Consider the following 20764-nt stretch of genomic DNA (forward strand, 5'->3'; position numbering starts at 1 on the left):
CATGTTGAGCAATGGACATAGGGACATTTGGTTCTTCTCTTGATATAGGGAGCTGGACCCCTACCAAAGAGTTCATTGCTCTTGGTAGTAAATGTAGCCTACATACTTTGTAGTACTGAGGTAGGAGTGGCATTAAAAATTTCCCATATCATCCAATTCATTGCAAAGAATAGGAATTAACCTAAAAACAATGTCAGAGATTTAGATACAGAAACTATTAATATTTGGGCCAGGCACAGTGGCTCACACCTGTAATCACAGCACTTTAGGAGGCCAAGGCAGGCGGATCACCTGAGCTCAGGAGTTCAAGACTACCCTGGGCAACATGGTGAAACCCTGAATATACTAAAATATAAAAACTTAGCCAGGCGTGGTGGCACACGCTTGTAGTCCCAGCTACTCGGGAGGCTGAGGCACAAGAATCGCTTGAACCTGGGAGGTGGAGGTTGCAGTGAGCCGAGATCGTGCCACTGCACCCCAGCTTGGGCTACAGAGTGAGACTCCATCTCAAAAAAAAAGGAAAGAAAAAGAAAAAGAGAGAGAGAGAAGGAGAGAAGGGAGGGAGGGGAAGGAAGGAAGGAAGGAAGGAAGGAAGGAAGGAAGGAAGGAAGGAAACTATTAATATTTGTAAAATGCTTTCATTCCATATTCTGTATTCTGACAGATTGGTGAATAACACCACTAACAATCAGGGCACATTATTTTAAATAAAGATGAGTCATAAAGTGGTACCCAAATCTTATCTTAGCCCTTTACCAAACAAAATAGTCCACTAATTTTTTAAAATTATACCTTGAACTACTACATGGCCCTTCAGGTGTTCAAATTTAATATATAACCTTTGTTACCAGTGTGGAAATAAGATTGCTAAACGAAGTAACTCCAAAAACAAGAATCAATTTTATACAATGGCTTCAGGGTAAAGGACCCCTGCCCACCATTTACAAGTTTGCCAAAGCCAGAAACTTCAACATAATGCATGACCCTTTCTGTCTCACCTGTCCCTCTAATTAGCTACTAAATCCCTAGGACTCCTCCTCTGAAGTACTTCCTTAATCTGCAGCCTCCTCTCCATCCCCACTGCCCTAACTCAGCCTTTCATCACTTTTCTCATAAGCTCTTTCAGCAGTCTCCAAACCAGTTTCCCTGCCTCAAGCTTCAGCCTCCCCTCCACCCCACAATTTATTCTCCAACTACCAGCAGAGATCTTAGTAAAATAAAGATCTGATCATACCACTCCCCGGATTTAAAACCTTGAGTTCTTCCCAGGACCAGCAGATAAAATCCAAACTGCTGAGCATGGTGTACAAAGCACTTTATAGTCAGAGCCCAAATTATCTTAATCAGCCTTGCCTCCTGCCATGTGCCCAGAGCAATGATAATCAGATTACTGGTGGTTCTCAAGTAAGTTCTATCCTTTTATCTGTTCTCTTCCCTTGCACAGTCCCCTCCACCCCTCACATCAGTGAGTCTCATGATCTTCACTTCATCCCATCAGGCTTTCTCGAATGTCCCATTTTCAGTGAGAAGCCTTCCCTCACTCTCTGGTCACTTGTTCTTTCAGTCTCCATAAGTGCATCTCTTATTCCTTTGTGGCAGGAATCCCTCAAGAGCTAATTCCTCTCTTAGCATTCTGCCAAGTATAGCATAGTTTGTCAGTAAAAAATTTGTTTAATAAATACAAGAAAGAATTGATCCTCTCCTCCACCCAAATGTACACCTTTCTCTTCTACCCCAAAGAAGAAATCTAATTTCCTAATTCAGTGTGATTTATAATCAACTACTGATAGTTCCAGGTATTTTAAAAGATACTTTAAATCATAATGCTTCCTTTTCACTAAAGTTCAGTTTATCTAGTTCAATAAGATTTTCCTTGGGCCATAAAGAGTTATTCTCATTCCCTATATTTCCAATACTAAAAGTCATATATACAATTTGGCTAAAGGAGCACCTGGAAAGTTTTAACCTTTAAATGCTTCGACCTATAGGATATGTTAGGAACATTAAAATAAAAGACATCAAACTAAGCACATCTTTCATTTCACAAGAATCGCCAGCTATTGGACCTGGAGTGAATCTTAACCAAGATCACCTTCACCTTGTAGGGTTATGCAGGTTGTGTTCTGTTTAACCCTAGGGGGCGCCACTCTCACAGATTATGATGTGAATGACTCTGCAAGGTGGTATCATTCTCAGCCTTATACAGTGTCCCTGCTTATTAGATCATTCTCCTTTTCAGCTTAGGTCCTAAGAAGCCAACTGGTTTGCTCAAGGTCACACAAGTATTTCATAACAGGGTTCATAGCCAATAACCTGCCCCCTTTCTTACTTCTCAGTCATTCTACTAATCCAAATTGCTCTGGAAGACCATGAAACCAGAAAAGAGTGTTTGATGTAGTTGCATGGATAATGGACTATATGCCTTCAGCTAAATGTGCAATTCAAATGGTTTGGTTTATCTCGGTATCATTTGCTCTTGTTTTCCACCTCCAGCTGTACTGGCCTGGTTGGCATAACTTCAGCATTTAGCATATCACACTGCTGCTCTCAGGCTCACCGAGACTCAAGTGGCTGTTCCACTCTGTTGCCACGCTGTGCTGTCTTCTCTCTTTCTTGCTGGCCCATTCCTCTGTGACTTCCTGTTAGCTGCCACCTTCTTCTTTTAGCTTCTCTTCTCAGCATTTTTTGCTGCTTTGTTTTTATACCCATCTCAGACCAGTCAGCACGACCCTTTTCTTCCTTCTATTCTGCAAACCAATCAATCACAGCATGTTGGCTGTTGACCTTGGATCTTTGGTTGTTTGCTGCTGTTCATAGCTGCTGGGCGTGGCTAGGGGATGCTGCTTCTTTGCCAAAACTTTTTGTTTCTTTTTCTTTCTCCCCTTATTCTAGATCTTGGGCTTTCTGAATGCTTGAAGATGCCAGAAGGGTTATATCCAAATAAGTGTGGCTCTATTCCTATTATTCCCTCTTTACTCTTGCTTAAAAGTGAAAATATTGCTTCGGTGGAAGAATCTTGGTTAGAAGAATTAATGTAGCTCAGACAGTCAATATAGCTAATTGTCTCTACCAAGGACAATGTATTTAAAAAATAACTACTCCTTCCTCTGCCCCTTACTCCATGCTCACCATCAATGTCACGCTAGGGTAACAGGTGTGTTGGCAGGTTTGGTTGAGCCTGAACAGAAAACTGGTCCTCTTGAGCCACAGCGCTTCAGCCATAATGGACGAAGTATTTTTTGCTTCAGTTCTTTGCGCTTGATCATTAGAGCTAGCAGGTCTTTCCAAAACTGCTTGCTTTAGTTCTACCTGATCAGTGAAGATATAGAATAGAATTAGGTTAAAGAGTGATTAATTTCTTAGAGTTTTGATACTTGCTGTTTAGTGGTTGTTTGTACTTTATATATTGTTCATTGTATAATCAAGAAATTCTTTGTAAATGTTTGGTTTGCAGGCTGGTTGGAAGGAAAATCATGCAACATTCATGAGCGAACTAAAAAATCTTCAGGCTTCTGGACTGACTACTCTTGGTCAGGCTCTAAGATCCTCATTTGATTTGTTAAATCTCAATAGATTAATATCTGGAATAGACAATTATGGACAGGTAAAAATAATTTGAGTGAGTACGGCTAATTTATTTTGGTGGCTTGGGGTAAGAATTTAAAATTGGGCATGGTTACTAAGTTTTCTGCTACTTTTCATAACCTCCAAATATGAGATTCTTATTACCTTTTAAATATATACTTTTTAAAAATCCCTCTTCTTTTGGTTCTTGTATATGGCTTGATAATAGAATAGCTAAAATTGTCTACCATGAGATAATCAGATGTTTGAGGATGATGTGAATAAACGGCTGAGAAATATCGGAACAAGACAATTGGAAAGAAACTTTCAGTGTCCTTAGCTCCTCTGCCCCTCCCAATCTGATGAAAAAGCTCTAGGATAAGAAGGCAGAGTAGTATTTGCTGTTGCTCTCATTGTCCTTTCCTCCTCTAAAGTCTGTGCTCACAGTAACCAGAGTCACTCTCCAGGTTGCAGCACGCAAGTCACTAGTGTCCTATCTGTGCCAGGATTTTGACTTAAGTGAATGGATTCATGAGGGTGGATGATAATGCCAGTAATCTTGTAATATTATTTTGTGATTACTTGGAAAGCAGAGTGAGAGAGGTATTTGAATGTTAATGGTTTGGGGAGTTCCTGAATTATAAGAATTCCTCAGTTTATACTGAATGTTACCTCTTCAGGGGTTGTTATTTTTATTCCCACCCATTTCGTTCCCTGATCATTTCTTCCTTATTTATCCAGACAAATTTTATCATATTCTTGAGAGATCATTGGCAAGGCAAATATAAAAGTTTAAATATACTTTTATTACTTTACATGGCTCTAATGCTTTTTAAATGTATTTTAGGGGAGAAATCCATTTTTTTTAGAACCATCTATTTTAATTACCATCACAGATGGAAACAAGTTAACAAGTACTGCTGGTGTTCAAGAAGAGGTGAGATTTTTTTTTTTTTTTAATTTTGTGTAAATGGCAGGGAACATGCAGCTATTTCTGTGGGAGGCGTTTCCAGTTAAGAGTAAGTTTGGTCAAATCATCCATCTTGGTAATCTTTGAAAGACTGCTTAATTTTATTGAGTTACATGAAAGAAAAAGTCAACCCTTTAATTCTTTCTTCATTTTTATATGGTTTGTTATGATGAACCTTTTCACATTTTTGCCTTATCAGCTCCATCTTCCTTTGAATTCCCCTCTGCCTGGAAGTGAACTAACCAAAGAACCTTTTCGTTGGGATCAAAGGTTATTTGCCCTGGTGTTGCGTTTGCCTGGAGTGGCTTCTACCGAACCAGAGCAACTAGGGAGCGTACCAACTGATGAATCTGCCATCACACAGATGTGTGAAGTCACAGGAGGTATTGGCAATATTTAATGTTTCTGAAGGAAAAATTCAGAGCATAGAGTATATTTTTCATTAAATGCCATATCCAGTCTTTACTTGTTTTCCTTCAAAGCCTTTTAACTCTGTTGCTTAAGGTCATCATTGGTATATTTGCTGCCAATGTCATTATGATTATTTCAAGTTATATTTTAGGATTTTAAAATGCTTATATTATGAAATTATATTTTATTTGATCAAACTTGTGCTATTTATTTTTCCTTCTGGGATAGGTCGCTCCTACTGTGTGAGAACACAAAGAATGTTGAATCAATGTTTAGAATCTCTAGTTCAAAAAGTTCAGAGTGGTGTAGTTATTAATTTTGAAAAAACAGGACCAGATCCACTTCCTATTGGAGAAGGTATAGTAGATAACTTTTTTAACCCTAAAGTGTTATATAGGAGAATGAGAAGACATTAAATAAATTATTATAGACACAGTCTTCACTATCCACGTGCATTTGAGTGGTTACAAACATCCATCCAAACAACTACCATACATTCACTGCCTATGTATATGTATCAGGTGGCCAAATTCTAACAACTTTAATTTCATGTTGAATGTTCCTAAGAACGTGTTTCCTTTTCCTGGTGCATTTTATATTCCCTGGTCCCAGTCTTTGGATGGCACTGACTCATTCACCTCTCTATTCACAAAATGTCTGGAGATTCACTATGGTATGCACTTAAATAATAATCTGGTTTTGGTTTTGTGAGTGCCAAATATGCTAAGCCATCTTTATGAAATATGTGTTAGTTTCTGCACCTCAGCAAGAAATTATGAATATTTATCCAGGAACTGCTCATCTTCTCTAAGATCCTACACTAGTATTTTCCCGGTCACTTCTTCACTCTGAAGTTAAGAGTTGAACAACCTTTTCTCCAAATGAGATTTCACAGAAAGTTTGACATCCAAAAATTGATGAAAGTAGGGTGACTTTTGCATAGGGGAAGTTAAATTGTAGTGAATCTCTAGATGGTTTGTGAATGGATGTTTGTAATCACTTGAATGCAAATGAATTTCAAAGGGATCAGGGAACTAAACAAGCACCATGGTAATGCATTGCAAGACTTCCATAGTAATACACTGCAAGAACAGAGCTCCTAGAAAGTCTATGTGTATATGTATGTAAGTGTATATATATATATACACACACACACACACACTCCATTATTATTACCACAGTGCTTGTCTAGCCTGATTTATATGCTTTAATTGCCTTGACCAAGAACAAAGGGGTCAAATGCATAAGGGCAGAAAGCTACACATTTCTGTCTGAAGCAGTGGATCATGTGGCTCCTGATCTTTTGTTGTTGTTATTGTTATTGTTGTTGTTTTGCTCTTTAGTTCCCCATCCTTTTGAGAAGCTGTTGGAAAAAATATAGACCCCTTTCCCTATAAATACAGACATAAGTGACACATTCACAATTTTGTATATAATCTCAGGGGTTTTTTGGACCTCCAAGTTCAGAACATCTGCCATAAAAGACTGAGGCCCCACAGACTATTTTAAATTAGCTGTGTAGGAAGGGCATGTTATACTGCTAGCAATCCAAAATTTCATGCTCACTATCTTAGCATAAACTGGGAACTTACATATTGAAATCCTAGTGGGATTTGGTGTCATGTAAATGGCTCAGATTTTTTTTCTAGCTCCAGTTCTCCTTTGTCCAGAGTTCTTAACCTTTCAGGTTCTGATGAAGGTTAAGAACCCTTTCCTCAGAAAAATACACATTGTCAGAATCGTGAGCTCAACTTCGGGGGGGTCCTCCAAAGCCATTACACTTTTTTTTCCCCTAGTGCACAGTGGACACATTAAATCTCCTAGTCTAAAGAAATTACTTGTTTAAAGTAATGCTTAAATAAGTTATTCGAATGACTGATAATTTAGGAAAAATGAGACTCAAATCATTAAAGCATATCTTTTACAAATATTATCATTGAAAGTTTATATAACTCTGCCTTGCCCTGATTTGGGGCGGGGGGAGAAGGAGGAAGGAAATGAAAGATGCTAGTTTAAATCATCAAAATGCATTCAGGATACATTATTCAGCATTATACAACACCCGTTGTCCATGGAATTTTGATGGTGGATGGAGAAACCATAGTGAATTAGTCCACGATAAACTTGATGTGTTTGCTTTGTGCTCCCCTCAACTATATACACATTGTCGGCATTTCTTCTATCTTTAAGTGAATTTGGCTAGTTTTTATTTTGCCTTTGTGGTCATTGGGTCTAATTGTTTGGCAAAGAGCACTTTTTTCTTGTATTTGGAAATAGAAAGAATATATAAATGGAATTTATGATCTATTTTTGTCAGACTCCAGAAATGTAAAAACTATAACAGGGAGTGAACAATTTCATTTGCCTAATTTAGTAATTGAATTCTTGAAAAATAACTAGTGTTTTGATGTTTTTAATTTATGTGTACGAGTCTCAGAAAATTTAAAACTAGTTTTACCATAGTTTTCTGCATAACTGCATATTCTCTTACTAGGTTAAGAATGGTGGGGTGGGTGTTGGGTTAGAAGAGATAGATTAGATGAAAAGAGTTGCTAGAGAGAACATTTAGAAATCCTAGTAGAGTCACTTTTTTTTCTTCTTCCATTTTTCATGAATGATTGTTCTTGTTTTATTTTGGACTTTGCTTTCAGCTGGAAAATTTGTACAAGAAGATCAGCAGCTGTAAAAAGAAACTCACGCCTTAGTTTGTCTTTTGTTTAACTTTTAGATGGACTTATGGATTCATCTAGGCCAAGCAATTCATTTGCTGCTCAGCCATGGCATAGTTGTCATAAACTCATTTATGTACGACCTAACTCTAAAACTGGTGTTCCTGTTGGACATTGGCCAATTCCAGAATCTTTTTGGCCAGATCAGAATTTACCTTCATTAGTAAGTGTCATAAAACAAAAAGGTAAACGTCATTCTGGATTTTCAATTTTCTGATTACAGTGAACCTTTTAAAATAGCTTTGAGGCCTTTATGCCATGCCACAGGCAAGTAAGTCTTCCCTCCTTTGCCTTCTATCTCTTACTGGAAGTCTAGCTTTGTGCCTAAAAGCAAAGGAGGACTTCCTTTATTTTCTGATACTTGTCATTCTTTAGTTGCCTTTGCCACTTGAGCTGCCCTTTTTGGATGTTAAAACATTGCTGTTTTTGATGCTGTTATAATCTGTTACTTGGTTTTAATTTCAGAGCAGCTGACTTGATTTACGTGGCAAACACAACGTCTAAAATGCACTGGCCTTGGTTTTCATACACAGCCTCAGGAAATTTGAACATAGCTTACACCTTGGATAGGTTCTGGGAACATATTAAAATCATATTCAAAATTTTACTTCTTCCTACTTTTCATCTTTTTGTAATCAATGGACTTTTGTAGCAATATACCTTTCAATGATGGTTAATTAAGCAATATTTAAAAAATAATCTCTAAGCAAGGACTTGTCTTTTTGGTCACTGCATTAGGTAGGAGAGGCTTTGCTATTTACAGTTGCTCCCAGTGCCAGATCAATTGGCTTTTTTTTTTTTTTTTTTTTTTTTTGTTTGGAGGGAGGGCAGTGTCTAGTAATAAGGGAGACGGTATGAAACCCACTCTCTCTTTTGTCTTCTTTCCCCTTCCCCAAATTGTAACAGGGCCTGAGTAATCTCCCTTGTGTGGGCTCAGGAGGGGACACAAACAAATCACTACTTCTTCTATTTAACATCTTCCTAGTTCAGTTCATCTATATTCTGTCTCAGTTTTAGAAATTTCTGACAGTGAATTGCATTTTCTCCTGGATTACTGCTTTTAGGCTTCTGCCCTTTTTTCAGAAGTGGCCAAGAAAGACCTGAATGTAAGACTAAAGAGCCCTTTTGGCCCCTGCTGTGGGTGAGGATAAACATCCCACTCCTCTCCTCAGGGCTTCAAGGTGTTACACCTGTGAAACCTCAGCCCTTCCAAACTCGAGTACAGGCTTTATGGCAAATTTACTTCATTTTTGCTAGCAACAAGTCTTCATTCATGTCTTTATGACATTTTTACCTGTTCAAATCTAAGGAGTCAGAAACCTTTCACAAGGTTAATTAAAACTAAGTTGGGAAAAAACAAAATAGAATAAGACATTCCAAGTAATTCACACATAGCTCATGTTACCATTCCTCCATCTTTAAAAGTTCATTTAAGAGCTATTTTTCTCAACTCCCAAACATCTTATAATTGTAAACTATAAAGGCAAATGAATATGTTTTCATTTTTTATAAAGGAAGCAGTGATATTTTATCATATTCATATTAGCCTTACAGGTTTCTCAACAAGAATAGGCTGACCCACTTCTTACTTTGTCTCTGGGACTTGTCCTGTGTCCCTCTCTCTCCATATTGCCCTTGCTGTTTGCCTTTCTCTCTCTGGTGCTCTCCAATCACACAAGCTAAACCTGTTACTTAAATGGCTTCTCCATTAATCTGCTCCAGTACCCCAGGTCCACAGGCCTTCGAAGCCCAGCGCAAAGCATCCCCAGCTCCAGCTATTCAAGGCAAACACGTTGGTGTTAGCAATGCTGTAAAAATCCATCTGGGCCCTGGCATTGTGACTGGCTTATTATCAGTCTCTATCTTGCCCTTTCCATACCTCTACTATTTTTCATCTTGCTTGTTCATAGCTTTAGCCCTCTCATTACCTTATTAGAAAGTTGCATGGATTTCTTCATTCCCAGCGTATCTGGACTATCTGTAACCTCATGGTACAAAGGAATGAAGGGCAGGCAGTTCTTGGAGGTCATAAAATAGATCTGAAATTCAACATTCATCCTACAAATCATAAAAACTTCTTAAACATATTCAAAACAGTTTTTTTTCAATTCACTGAAATTTTAGTTATGAGTGTTGTAATTTACCTTTCCTCTTCCTAATGTCAAGTAGATAGTAAAGAATCTGAGCCCTCTCTCCCATGGAAGCCATTGGTGGTTCCTAGAGATCTAGTAATCTTCTTTCTCAAAATGCTAGTCTGTATCTCAGTGATAATGTAACAAAATATAAAAGGACTTGCAGAATTGTCAGAAATATAAGCTTGCTTTGAGACCTAACCATTTTTTCTGCTTTTTTTAAAAAATTTTTTTTAGCCTCCACGAACATCTCATCCTGTTGTGAGGTTCTCCTGTGTAGATTGTGAGCCAATGGTAATAGACAAACTTCCTTTTGACAAATATGAACTTGAACCTTCACCCTTAACTCAGTATGTCTTGGAACGAAAGTCTCCCCATACCTGCTGGCAGGTACTTATCCTTACCTATTAGCTAAACGTTTGTAACCACTCTAGGATCTGGGAATTGTTTTAAGAAGCTTCAAAGGTTATTCTCAAAATAATTGGACTGACTGTGCTAATGATGTTTCTCATGAATGCTGTCAAATAAGCAACAGGGCCAGGCAAATAATTTCAGACTAATATGAATCATTAGTCTACTGTACATTGCCATTTAAAGCAATAGAGTCTGATGAAACCTATATATTTGAGGATTTGGGGGACCCCTTGAAGTCTACCCATGTACCCCAGCTTAAGAATCACTAATCTAAAGGTTGTACTTCACTTCAGGTATGGCGTCTGCAGCTGAAACAAGGTGTTTAGCCCTTACTTTGAACTTGACAGATTGGAAGTACAGGATAGTTTTGGCAGAGAACCATAAGCCCTGAAACTAATTTCTGTATTAGTGTAATATAATAAAACTCTTCGTCCTGTAGTACAAATAACACTAATGTGTGTAATGTGGATTTTGCAACTTGGATGAGACAAATGCATAGAGATATCTATCATACACTGGCTCTTCCAAGTGTTACACTTAAGCCAGAAGGATTTGCTAATTGGTTAATAGAGTCACCTATGGAATTTAATTTGTAAAAATTCAGAGATGGCAGTCACAGCCTTTTTATGTGGATACAACAAAAATGTCCTACCCTGTAAAGATGTATGTTCTATTTCTAAACTGTAGAGATGTGTGTTCTACTTCTATTAATATATAGGACTCTATAGCAATCAGTAACTGTTAGGCTCTATTTATGCAAGGAACACTTTCAGACTGCCATCTGTTTTATCTTAAAATGTGAGATTATTGCTACAAGTTTGTCTGTAAGCTACTTAAATTCTCCCAAGATGCTACAACTAGTTAGAAAAAAAGGAGCAGGCTTAAAGCAAGAATGTAAAAGCACAAGAAACAGAATAATCTCACAAACATAATACTGAGCAAAGAAGTCAGACAGAAAAGATTACATATTGTGTGATTCTATGTTATATACTTTCAGAGAGAGGTAAAACTAACTTACTGTTAGAAGTCAGGATAGTGGTTTCTCTTTGGGGGATGCAAGGTAGTGGACAGAAGAGGACACAAGGAGATGTCTGGTTTTGTTCTGTTTCTTTCTTTCATTCTTTTCTTTTTGTTTTGTTTTGTTTTAAGACAGCGTCCAGCCTGTTGCCCAGGGTGGAGTGCGGTAACAAAATCTCAGCTCACTGTAGCCTCCACCTCCATGGCTCAAGCAAAGTGATCCTCCCACCTCAGCCCCCCACAGAGGAGCTAGGACTACAGGCACACACCACAATTCCTGGCTAATTTTTTAATTTTTTTTTTTTTTTTTTTTTTTTAGAGAGACGGAGTCTCACTGTGTTGCCCAGGCTGGTCTCAAACTCCTGGGCTCAAGCAATCCTCCCACCTCGGCTTCCCAGAGTGCTGGGATGATGGCATCAACCATTGTGCCTGGCCATATTCTGTTTTTTGACTCGTGTGCTGTTTACACATGTACATTCACTTTGTGAGCATTCATTGAGCTCTATACTTATAGTTTACCCCAAAAGTGCTAGAAATGTAGAGATATGGATAATAGATTGCTAATTTAAAATAAAGATATGACCTTTGAATTTATGGGTTGAAAAACATTTTTATAATGAAAGCAAATAAAATTACAAATTATAGCTTTTCCCTAAAATAACCTCTCTTTTCTATATAGCACATTTCTTGGAAACCTTCTTCAGAGAAACTTAAGAAATGCTGTCCTTGCTCCTGCACAACCCCTTAAATATGTCATATGCCTCTTTCCTGTACTTTATGTTACTTTGTTTTAGAGTATTCTTAATGTGATGAATTAGTGGTAGTGAAAAAGAATAAAATGAACCAGTAGCCAGGAAATTTGGCAAAACCACAATGGAGACCAGAGCCTAACCCTAGCTCTGTCACCAACTATGTGGCCTTGCACGAGGGACTTACTTTGTGTGAACTAGCTCTAAAGATCCTTTGGAACCCTAAAAATCTATGAATCTGTGGCTGATAAGGAATTTGGAAAAACTCAAGGGGCCAAGGAAGGTGGGAAAGAGAACGAGAGAAAGAAACAAAATACAGTGCTTTTCCTTTCATGGGAATCATAGATCTGACCCTTGACTGCCTTGTGCATGTGACTTTTTAATCTTTCTTTGATGAATTTTTCTTCTCTTCTAATATACATGCTTAGGAAATAAAATCCAGCATGGTTTATTGCAGTTATCTGTTTGTATTATCATTTAAATTATGACACAAAAGGTAGTAGACTCATGTTTTAGTACAACTCATGTTCTGTGGGGTCATAAATTACATAAATTACATTACATAATTATACCAACTTATTCTTAGTGATAACTTAGTATTATAAGAAGGTAGTGAATTGGTAGGTGATATTGGTGGTACTGAGAACTAGCAAGGTAAATGGCTTCTGTTAAATGTCAAGGTTTGACTTTGTTGTAAATGATTCTGCCAAAGGACTTTGGAAAAGTAAAGGTCCAGGTCTCTAAAAGTATATATTGGGGGTTTGGACCAAAGACTCTGAACATGGAACAGAGAAAACATGGCAGCTGGGGGACCCCAGCACAACATATCAACTGTAAGGGGGCTGATGATACAGGAATCACATCAGGAAATCAGTAAGGAGTAAGAAAATAGTCATATGGAATTAAGATCAATGTTTTAATCTTCACTGAATGTTTACTCTACCAGCATAACCTTTTTTTTTTTTTTTTTTTGAGACGGAGTCCTGCTCTGTTGCCCAGGCTGGAGTCCAGTGGCACAATCTTAGCTCACTGCAACCTCCACCTCCTGGGTTCAAGTGATTCTCCTGCCCAGCCTCTCGAGTAGCTGGGATTACAGGCGCACCACCATGCCCGGCTAATTTTTGTATTTTTTAGTAGAGATGGGGTTTCACCATGTTGGCCAGGCTGGTCTGGAACTCCTGACCTCAGGTGATCCGCCTGCCTCGGCCTTCCGAAGTGCTAGGATTACAGGCGTGAGCCACTGCACTCAGCCACTACCAGCGTAATTTATAAGAGAAATGCCTTCCAGGTTGACCCAAAGTATCTCCTTGCTGCCTCAAAATAATTAGCACCAGTGCCTGGCTTATTATAATAGGTTACTCAGTAAATACTTATTGAAAAAAAAATGGATAAATGGGTAGGGGAAGGAGGCAGCAAAGACGCATAGAGCAAAGACTTAATAATAGTACAATGAAGACGGTTTACATAATCTTTTAAGTAGGCTTTGTTTTTGTAATTTCATGCTTCAGGCATGGGACTATGTTCTATTTTCTTCACAGTCTGCACTCTGATTACCACTTGTTCTTTTGAGAAGTTAATGTGTTTTAGTGGCTGGTTTCCTCTTAGCAGTATTTCAGCTTTATTTTTCATTTTGCTAAGTAAGTAAATATTTGGGTACTGTTGATGTGGCCTGTGGTCTCTGAATGGTTGTTGCATAGTATAGTTTCATTTCTTAATATAATTTATAGGAGAATTGCGATCTGAACATTCATATTTAGTACGATTTTTTTTGAGACAGGGTCTCGCTCTGTCACCCAGGGTGGAGCGCAGTGGCACAGTCATGACTCACTGCAGCCTCAAGCTCCCGGGCTCAAGCCATCCTCCTGCTCAGCCTCCCAAGGATCTGGGACCATAGGCACGTGCCACCACACTTGGCTAATTTTTTAAATTTGTTGTAGAGATGAGATCTCCCTTTGTCTCCCAGGCTGGTCTCAAATTCCTGGCCTCAAGCAATCCTTCCACCTCAGTCTCCCAAAGTGTCAGGATTATAAGTGTGAGCCACCTGTAATCCTAGTACATGAGCCTGGCCTAGTATAATATATTTTGACATAACCATAGGCTAAAAACACTATTGCTATTTTAAAATTACAATCAAATTGTGCCATAGATGCTGCTATGGAATGTTACTGGGGGTTTGGTTTGACATAAAATCCTTATTGTCATCACTGTGCATTACTTCATGTTCTTCTCAGGTATTTGTTACTAGCAGTGGAAAGTACAATGAACTTGGATATCCATTTGGTTATTTAAAAGCCAGTACAACTTTAACTTGTGTAAACCTCTTTGTGATGCCTTACAACTACCCAGTTTTACTTCCTCTTTTAGGTAAGTAAAACATGTGCCACTGAATCATCTTTAAAATACAACAGAAATGAAAAATTGATAATAGACTAAGCATTTTAAATGTAGATCACAGTAAAAAACTGATTTGAAAGGATAGAATTTGCATACTGTTTTCTGTTTTGTTTGTTTTCTTTTTGTTGTTTTTACATCAAACAGAAGAGAAGCTTGACCTTCAGTGTGTGATTCTTATGCTGTTCTTCAGGTTGAAACTTCCAATGCACGCCCCACCCCCAATTCCCAGTTTGAAGTGCACTTGGCTTTTTTGTATAGTTTGGGCCAAAAAATACCAGAACAGACCTACCATGGGGTGGGAGTAATGGCTTGTGCTTGTTTCCCCTCAGAAGATAAATGCTCTTGAGGCATCTGTTTTAGGCAGAGTAGTGAGTCAAGAAAATAGGTACCAGAGTAAATTCTGCAATGACTGTGGTTGTAGAAGCTGTGATTTCCATAGCAGGGTTCTAAAAGGAACAACTCAAGAAGCTGTTACTCAGATACTAATGAAAATGTGTGTGGAGATATTTTCCCCTTATTTGAAGAGCCACATCTGTTTAGAGTAATGTGGTACTTACTGTACAGTATCCTTCTAGTTGTAAAGTTGTAAATGTTTTTATTTCGTGGCGTTTCTTAATTTTTGCAAAAAGGGTCGAATCTTTACTAAGTTTTCATATGATCATTAAAACTATAAGACTTTTAGTGCTATAAATACAACATACATTGAATATACTGAAATTGCAATACTTTTAAATGTTGATTTAAGAAGTTTAAGAATGAGTCATCGTAAATGTATTAGCATGATTATTTTATATAACCTATCTACTTTATTTCTTAGCCCAACCTAAGAGGGATGTTCTCTTTCTAAGAGCTGATTATCATTAACATAACATATAGGTTATATCTTTCAGATTAATAAGACAGCCAGTAAAAAGGTGTCTGTATTTTGCAGATTTATTTATCCCTTTTCTTAAATATGTCTTTATGACTTCAGTTTCCACAACTATAAAGTGAAGAGATTAGACTATGTAATCTTCACTAACACTGTTAATGGTATTATTTTTCTATTTTTAAGTGCACTTTTTTTGATCTACTTTATTGAGTTATGCTTGACATACAAAAAGCTGTACATATTTAATGTATACAACTTGATGAGTCTGGAGATAAGTATATACCCATTAAACCATCACCTCAATCTATGCCATAAACCTATCAGTCACCTCCAAAAGTTTCCTCCTGCCCTGATAAGATCTACCCTCTCACTGATCTTTTAAGTACACAATACAGTATTGTTAACTATAGGTACTATGCTAGAAAACATTATGCTGAGTGAAATAAGCCAGACACAGAAGAACAGATACTACATGATACCACTTACACACTTTTTATTTTGAGATAATTGCAGATTCACATGTAGTTGTAAGAAATAATATAGAAAGAGATGACCTCAAAAGCACAGGCTACAAAGGCAAAACTAGACACATGGGACTATATCAAACTTAAAAGCTTGTGCATCAAGGGAGGCGATCAACAGAGTGAAAAGGCAACCTATGGAATAGGAGAAAATATTTGCAAATCATATATCTCATAAGGGCTTAATTTCCAAAAAATATAAGGAAGTCTTACATTTCAATAGCAAAACAAAAACAAAACCCTAAATAGCCTCCTTTAAAAATGGGCAAAGGACTTGAATAGATATTTCTCCAAGGAAGAGGTACAAATGGTTAACAACCATATCGAGAGATGCTCAACGTCACTAATCATTACAGAAATGCAAACCAAAACTACAGTAAGGTATTACATTACACCCCTCAGGATGGTCACTATCACAAAAACAGAAAATGAGAAGTGTTGGTAAAGATGTGGAGAAATCGGAATTCTTGTGCACTCTTGGGAATGTAAAATGGTGCAACCAGTATGGAAAACAGATAGAAGTACCTCAAAAAATTAAAAATAGAATTAACCATATGATCCAGCAATCCCATTTCTGAGTATATATCCAAAAGAATCGAATCCAGAATCTTGAAGATATATTTGCACACCCATGTTCACTGCAGCATTATTCACAATAGCCAAAAAAAAAAAAAAAAAAAAAAAATCCATTGATGGATAAATGAATAAAGAGAATGTGGTAGATATACATGCAATGGAATATTATTTAGCCTTAAGAAGGAAATTTTGTGACATGCTACAATATGGATGAACCTAGTGGACTTAATGCTAAGTGAAATAAGCCAAATGACAAATATTGTATGATTCCACTTACATGAGGTATTAAAAGTAGTCAAACTCATAGAAACAGGGGCTGGGTGAGGGGAAAATGGGGACTTGTTCTTCAGTGGGTAATAGAGTTTCAGTTTTGTAAGGTGAAAAGCCTCTAGATATCGGTGGCACAGCAATATGCATACAGTTAACACTATTGGACTGTACAGTTAAAAATGGTTAAGATGGTAAGTATTACATGTTTTTAAACACAATTTCTTTCTTTTGTTTTTTTGAGACAGAGTCTCTCTCTGTCACCCAAGCCAGAGTGTAATGGCATGATCTTGGCTCATTGCAACCTCCACCTCCCAGGTTCAAGTGACTCTCCCGCCTCAGCCTCCCAAGTAGCTTGGATGACAGGCACGCACCACACACAGCTACTTTTTGTATTTTTAGTAGAGATGAGGTTTCACCATGTTTTCCAGGCTGGTCTCGAACTCCTGACCTCAAGTGATTGGCCCACCTCGGCCTCCCAAAGTGCTGGGATTGCAGGCATGAGCCACTGAGCCCAGCCTAAACACAATTTTTAATAACATTTTTAAAAAAGAAATAACACAGAAAGATCCTATGTACTCTTTATTCAGTTTTCCCAAATGGAAGTCTTGCAAAACTACAGTACAGTATCACAATTGTGATATTAACATTGATGCAGTGAAGATACAGAACATTTTCATCACCACAAAGATCCCTTATGAGGCCCTATTACAGCCACATCTACCTGCCTTCTGTACCCATTCCCTCCTTAACCACTGCCAACCACTAATCTGTTCTACATGTCTACAATTTTGTTATATCAAGAATGTTATATAAATGGAACCATTCAGTATGTAACCTTTTGGGATTGGCTTTTTTCACTCAGTGTAATTCTCTAGAGATTCCTTCAGGTTGTTGCAAGTATCAATAGTTTGTTCCTCTTCACTGCTGAGTTTACAAACTATGACATTAATATACCACAGTTTCTCCACCTATTCATCTGTTGAAGGACATCTGTGTTGTTTATGCTTTTTGGCTATTGTGAATAAAGCTACTGTAAACATTTGCATACAGGTTGTGAACACAAGTCTTCACTTCTATGAGATAAATGCCCAGGAGTGCAATTGCTGGATCCTATGGTAGTTGCATGTTTAGTTATTTAAGAAATAGCCTAAATGTTTTCCAGAGTAGCTATACTATTTTACATTCCCACCATTAGTGTATGAGTGAATCAGTTTCTTTGCATCTTCATCAGCCTTTAGTGTTGTCAGTATTTTTAAAATTTTAGCCATTTTGATAGGTGTATGGTGATATAGCACTGTGGTTTTAATTTATATTTCCCTAATGGCTAACAATATTGATCATCTTTCTATGTGCTGATGTGCTGATGTGCCATTGTATATGTTCTTTGGTGAACTGACTTTTCCCTATATTTTAATTAGATTGTTTGCTTTTGTTACTGTTGAGTTTCAAAAGTTCTTTATATATCATAGATGCTAGCCCTCTGACAGATAGGTGACTTGCAAATACTTATTTAGATCTTTTTTGATCTTTCATTGGTGTTACACAGTTTTCCACATACAAATATGGTGCATATTTTGTTATATTTACACCTACTTCATTTTTTGAGTGATTGCAAATGGTATTGTATTTTTGATGTTGGTATCTACATGTTCACTGCTAGTATACACAAATACAGTTGATTTTTATGTTAATATTGTATCCTGCAACTTTACTGAGCTCACTTATTAGTTGTAGGAGAGTTTTGTAGATTCCCTGGAATTCTGTCTAATGTAGACAATTATGTCATCTGCAAATAGAGACAGTTTTACCTTTTCTATTCTTATCTTTGTGCTTTTTCTTCTCTTTTCTTGCCTCACTGTACTGTAGAGAACTTCCAGCACTGTGTTGAATGGCAGTGGTAAGATGTATGTTCCATCAGTGCTTAACAACTATGCACTATTCATTCTTACATTAAGCATAATGCTTTTGTAGATTTTCTTTATCAAGTTGAAGAGTTCTGGCTGGGTGCGGTGGCTCACGCCTGTAATCTCAGCACTTTGGGAAGACAAGGCAGGTGGATCACCTAAGGTCAGGAGTTCGAGACCAGCCTGACCAACATGGAAAAACCCCATCTCTACTAAAAAATACAAAAATTAGCTGGGTGTGGTGGCACGGGAGAATCGCTCGAACCCGGGAGGTGGAGGTTGCAATGAGCAGAGATTGTGTCACTGCACTCCAGCCTGGGAGACAGTGCAAAACTCCATCTCAAAAATAAAAAGTTGAAGAATTCCCCTTCTATTTGTATTTTTCTGAGTTTTAAAAAATCATAAATAGGTGTTAAAGCTTCTCAAATGCTCTTTCTTTCTTTTCTTTTTTTTTTTTTTTGAGATGGAATCTTGCTGTGTTGCCCAGGCTGGAGTGCAGTGGCACAATCTCAGCTCACTGCAACCTCCGCCTCCTGGGTTCAAGCGATTCTCATGCCTCAGCCTCCCAAGTAGCTGGATTACAGGCATGTACCACCATGCCTGGCTAATTTTTATATTTTTAGTTAGAGACGGGGTTTCACCATGTTGGGCAAGCTGATCTTGAACTCCTGACCTCAGGTGATCCATTCGCCTTGGCCTTCCAAAGTGCTGGTATTATAGGCACGAGCCACTGGGCCAGGCCTCAAATGTTCTTTCTGCATCATTTGACATGACCATATGATTTTTCTTCTTTAGTCTGTAAGTATGGTGGATTACACTGACTCATTTTCAAATATTGAACCAGCTTTCTATCGCTGAAATAAATCTCACTTGGTCATGGCATATAATTCTTTTCATATATATTACTGAGTTCTATGTGCTGATATTTTCTTGAGTAATTTTGTATCTATATTCATGAAAGATATTGGCCTGTAGTTTTCTTTTTTGTTGTTGTCTTTGGTTTTAGTATCAAGGTAATACAAGCTCTTCATAAAATGAATTGGGAAGTGCTTCTTCTATTCTGTTTTCTGGAAAAGATTGTGTATAATTGGTATTAATTATTCTGTAAACATTTGATAGAATTCCTGAGTGAAACTATCTGGTTCTAAACATTCCTGTTGGGAGTTTTCAAATTATTAATTCAATTTCTTTCATGGTTATAGGGTTATTCAAATTATGTATTTCATTGAGTGAAATGTGGTTATGTGTCCTTTTGAGGAATCAGTCCATTTGTCCATTTTATCTAAGTTGTGAAATGTATGTGTGTAGAGTCATTCTTAGCAATCCCTTATTGTCCTTTTGATGTGTACATAGTCTTTAGTGATATCACCTATATTATTCCTGGTATTGATAATACGGGTCTTATGTCTTCTTTGTTTTTGTCAGCCTTGCTAGATGTTTGTCACTTTTATTAATCTCATCAAAGAACCAGCTGTTTCATTAATCTTATCAATTTTTTTCTTTTTTAAATTTCATTGATTTCTTTATTTCCTTTCTTCTTACTTTAAGTTTGTTTTGCTTTTCTTTTTTGATTCTTGGTATGGGATCTTAGATTATTGGTTTGATACTTTTCCTCTTTTCTATTGTAAGTAGTACTTAGTGCCTTAAATTTCTCTCAGCACTAATTTAGCTGCTTTCCACAAATTTTACATGTTGTCCTTCATTTTCATTCACTTTACTTTGTCTTTTGATTTATCCTGAGACTTATTTGACCCATAGATTATTTAGAAGTGTATTGTTTGATTTCCAAGTATTTTGAAATTTACCTATTATCTTTTTGTTACTAGTTTCTAGATTGAATTCCATCGTGGTCAGAGGACACATCTGTATTCGATATCTACTCTTATAAATATGTTGCCATTTGCTTTATGGCAAAGCATATTTTCTATCTTAATATATATTCCAGCAGTGCTTAAGAATAATGTATGGTGTCATGTTGTTTGGTAGGATATTCTACAAGTGTTAAATTGTTCCTGTTGGTTGATGGTGTTCTGCTATATCCTTGTTGATTTTCTGTCTATTTGCTCTATCAGTTTTTGAGAGAGGGTTGTTGAAGTCTCCAACTATAATTGTGGATTTGTCTGTTTCTTTTTCAGTTCCATCAATTTTTGCTTCAACTATTTTGCAGCTTTTACTTGGTTCATACACATTTAGAATCATGGTGTATTCTTCCTTGATTGATCATTATGTAATGTATCTTTGC

At 37.2% G+C, this 20764-nt stretch overlaps 1 protein-coding gene across 13 annotated transcripts in view; it reads left to right on the forward strand.

Annotated features, from left to right (window-relative positions):
- Positions 1-20764, forward strand: part of INTS6L (integrator complex subunit 6 like) — a 62010-nt gene that overhangs the window by 21501 nt on the left and 19745 nt on the right. For 8 of the 13 annotated variants that reach the window (XM_002832150.5, XM_003779735.5, XM_024241037.3 and 5 more), the window contains 7 exons: positions 3455-3604; positions 4412-4501; positions 4734-4917; positions 5174-5302; positions 7674-7837; positions 10044-10196; positions 14218-14350. In XM_002832150.5, the coding sequence (XP_002832196.1) occupies positions 3455-3604; positions 4412-4501; positions 4734-4917; positions 5174-5302; positions 7674-7837; positions 10044-10196; positions 14218-14350 (1003 nt within the window). Of the gene's footprint in view, positions 1-3454; positions 3620-4411; positions 4502-4733; positions 4918-5173; positions 5303-7673; positions 7860-10043; positions 10197-14217; positions 14351-20764 lie in introns of those variants that run through there. The other 5 variants (XR_008518196.1, XM_054545121.2, XM_054545123.2 and 2 more) reach the window with 5 other exon arrangements.

Source organism: Pongo abelii, chromosome X, assembly GCF_028885655.2.
Source record: "Pongo abelii isolate AG06213 chromosome X, NHGRI_mPonAbe1-v2.0_pri, whole genome shotgun sequence".
NCBI lineage: Eukaryota > Metazoa > Chordata > Mammalia > Primates > Hominidae > Pongo > Pongo abelii.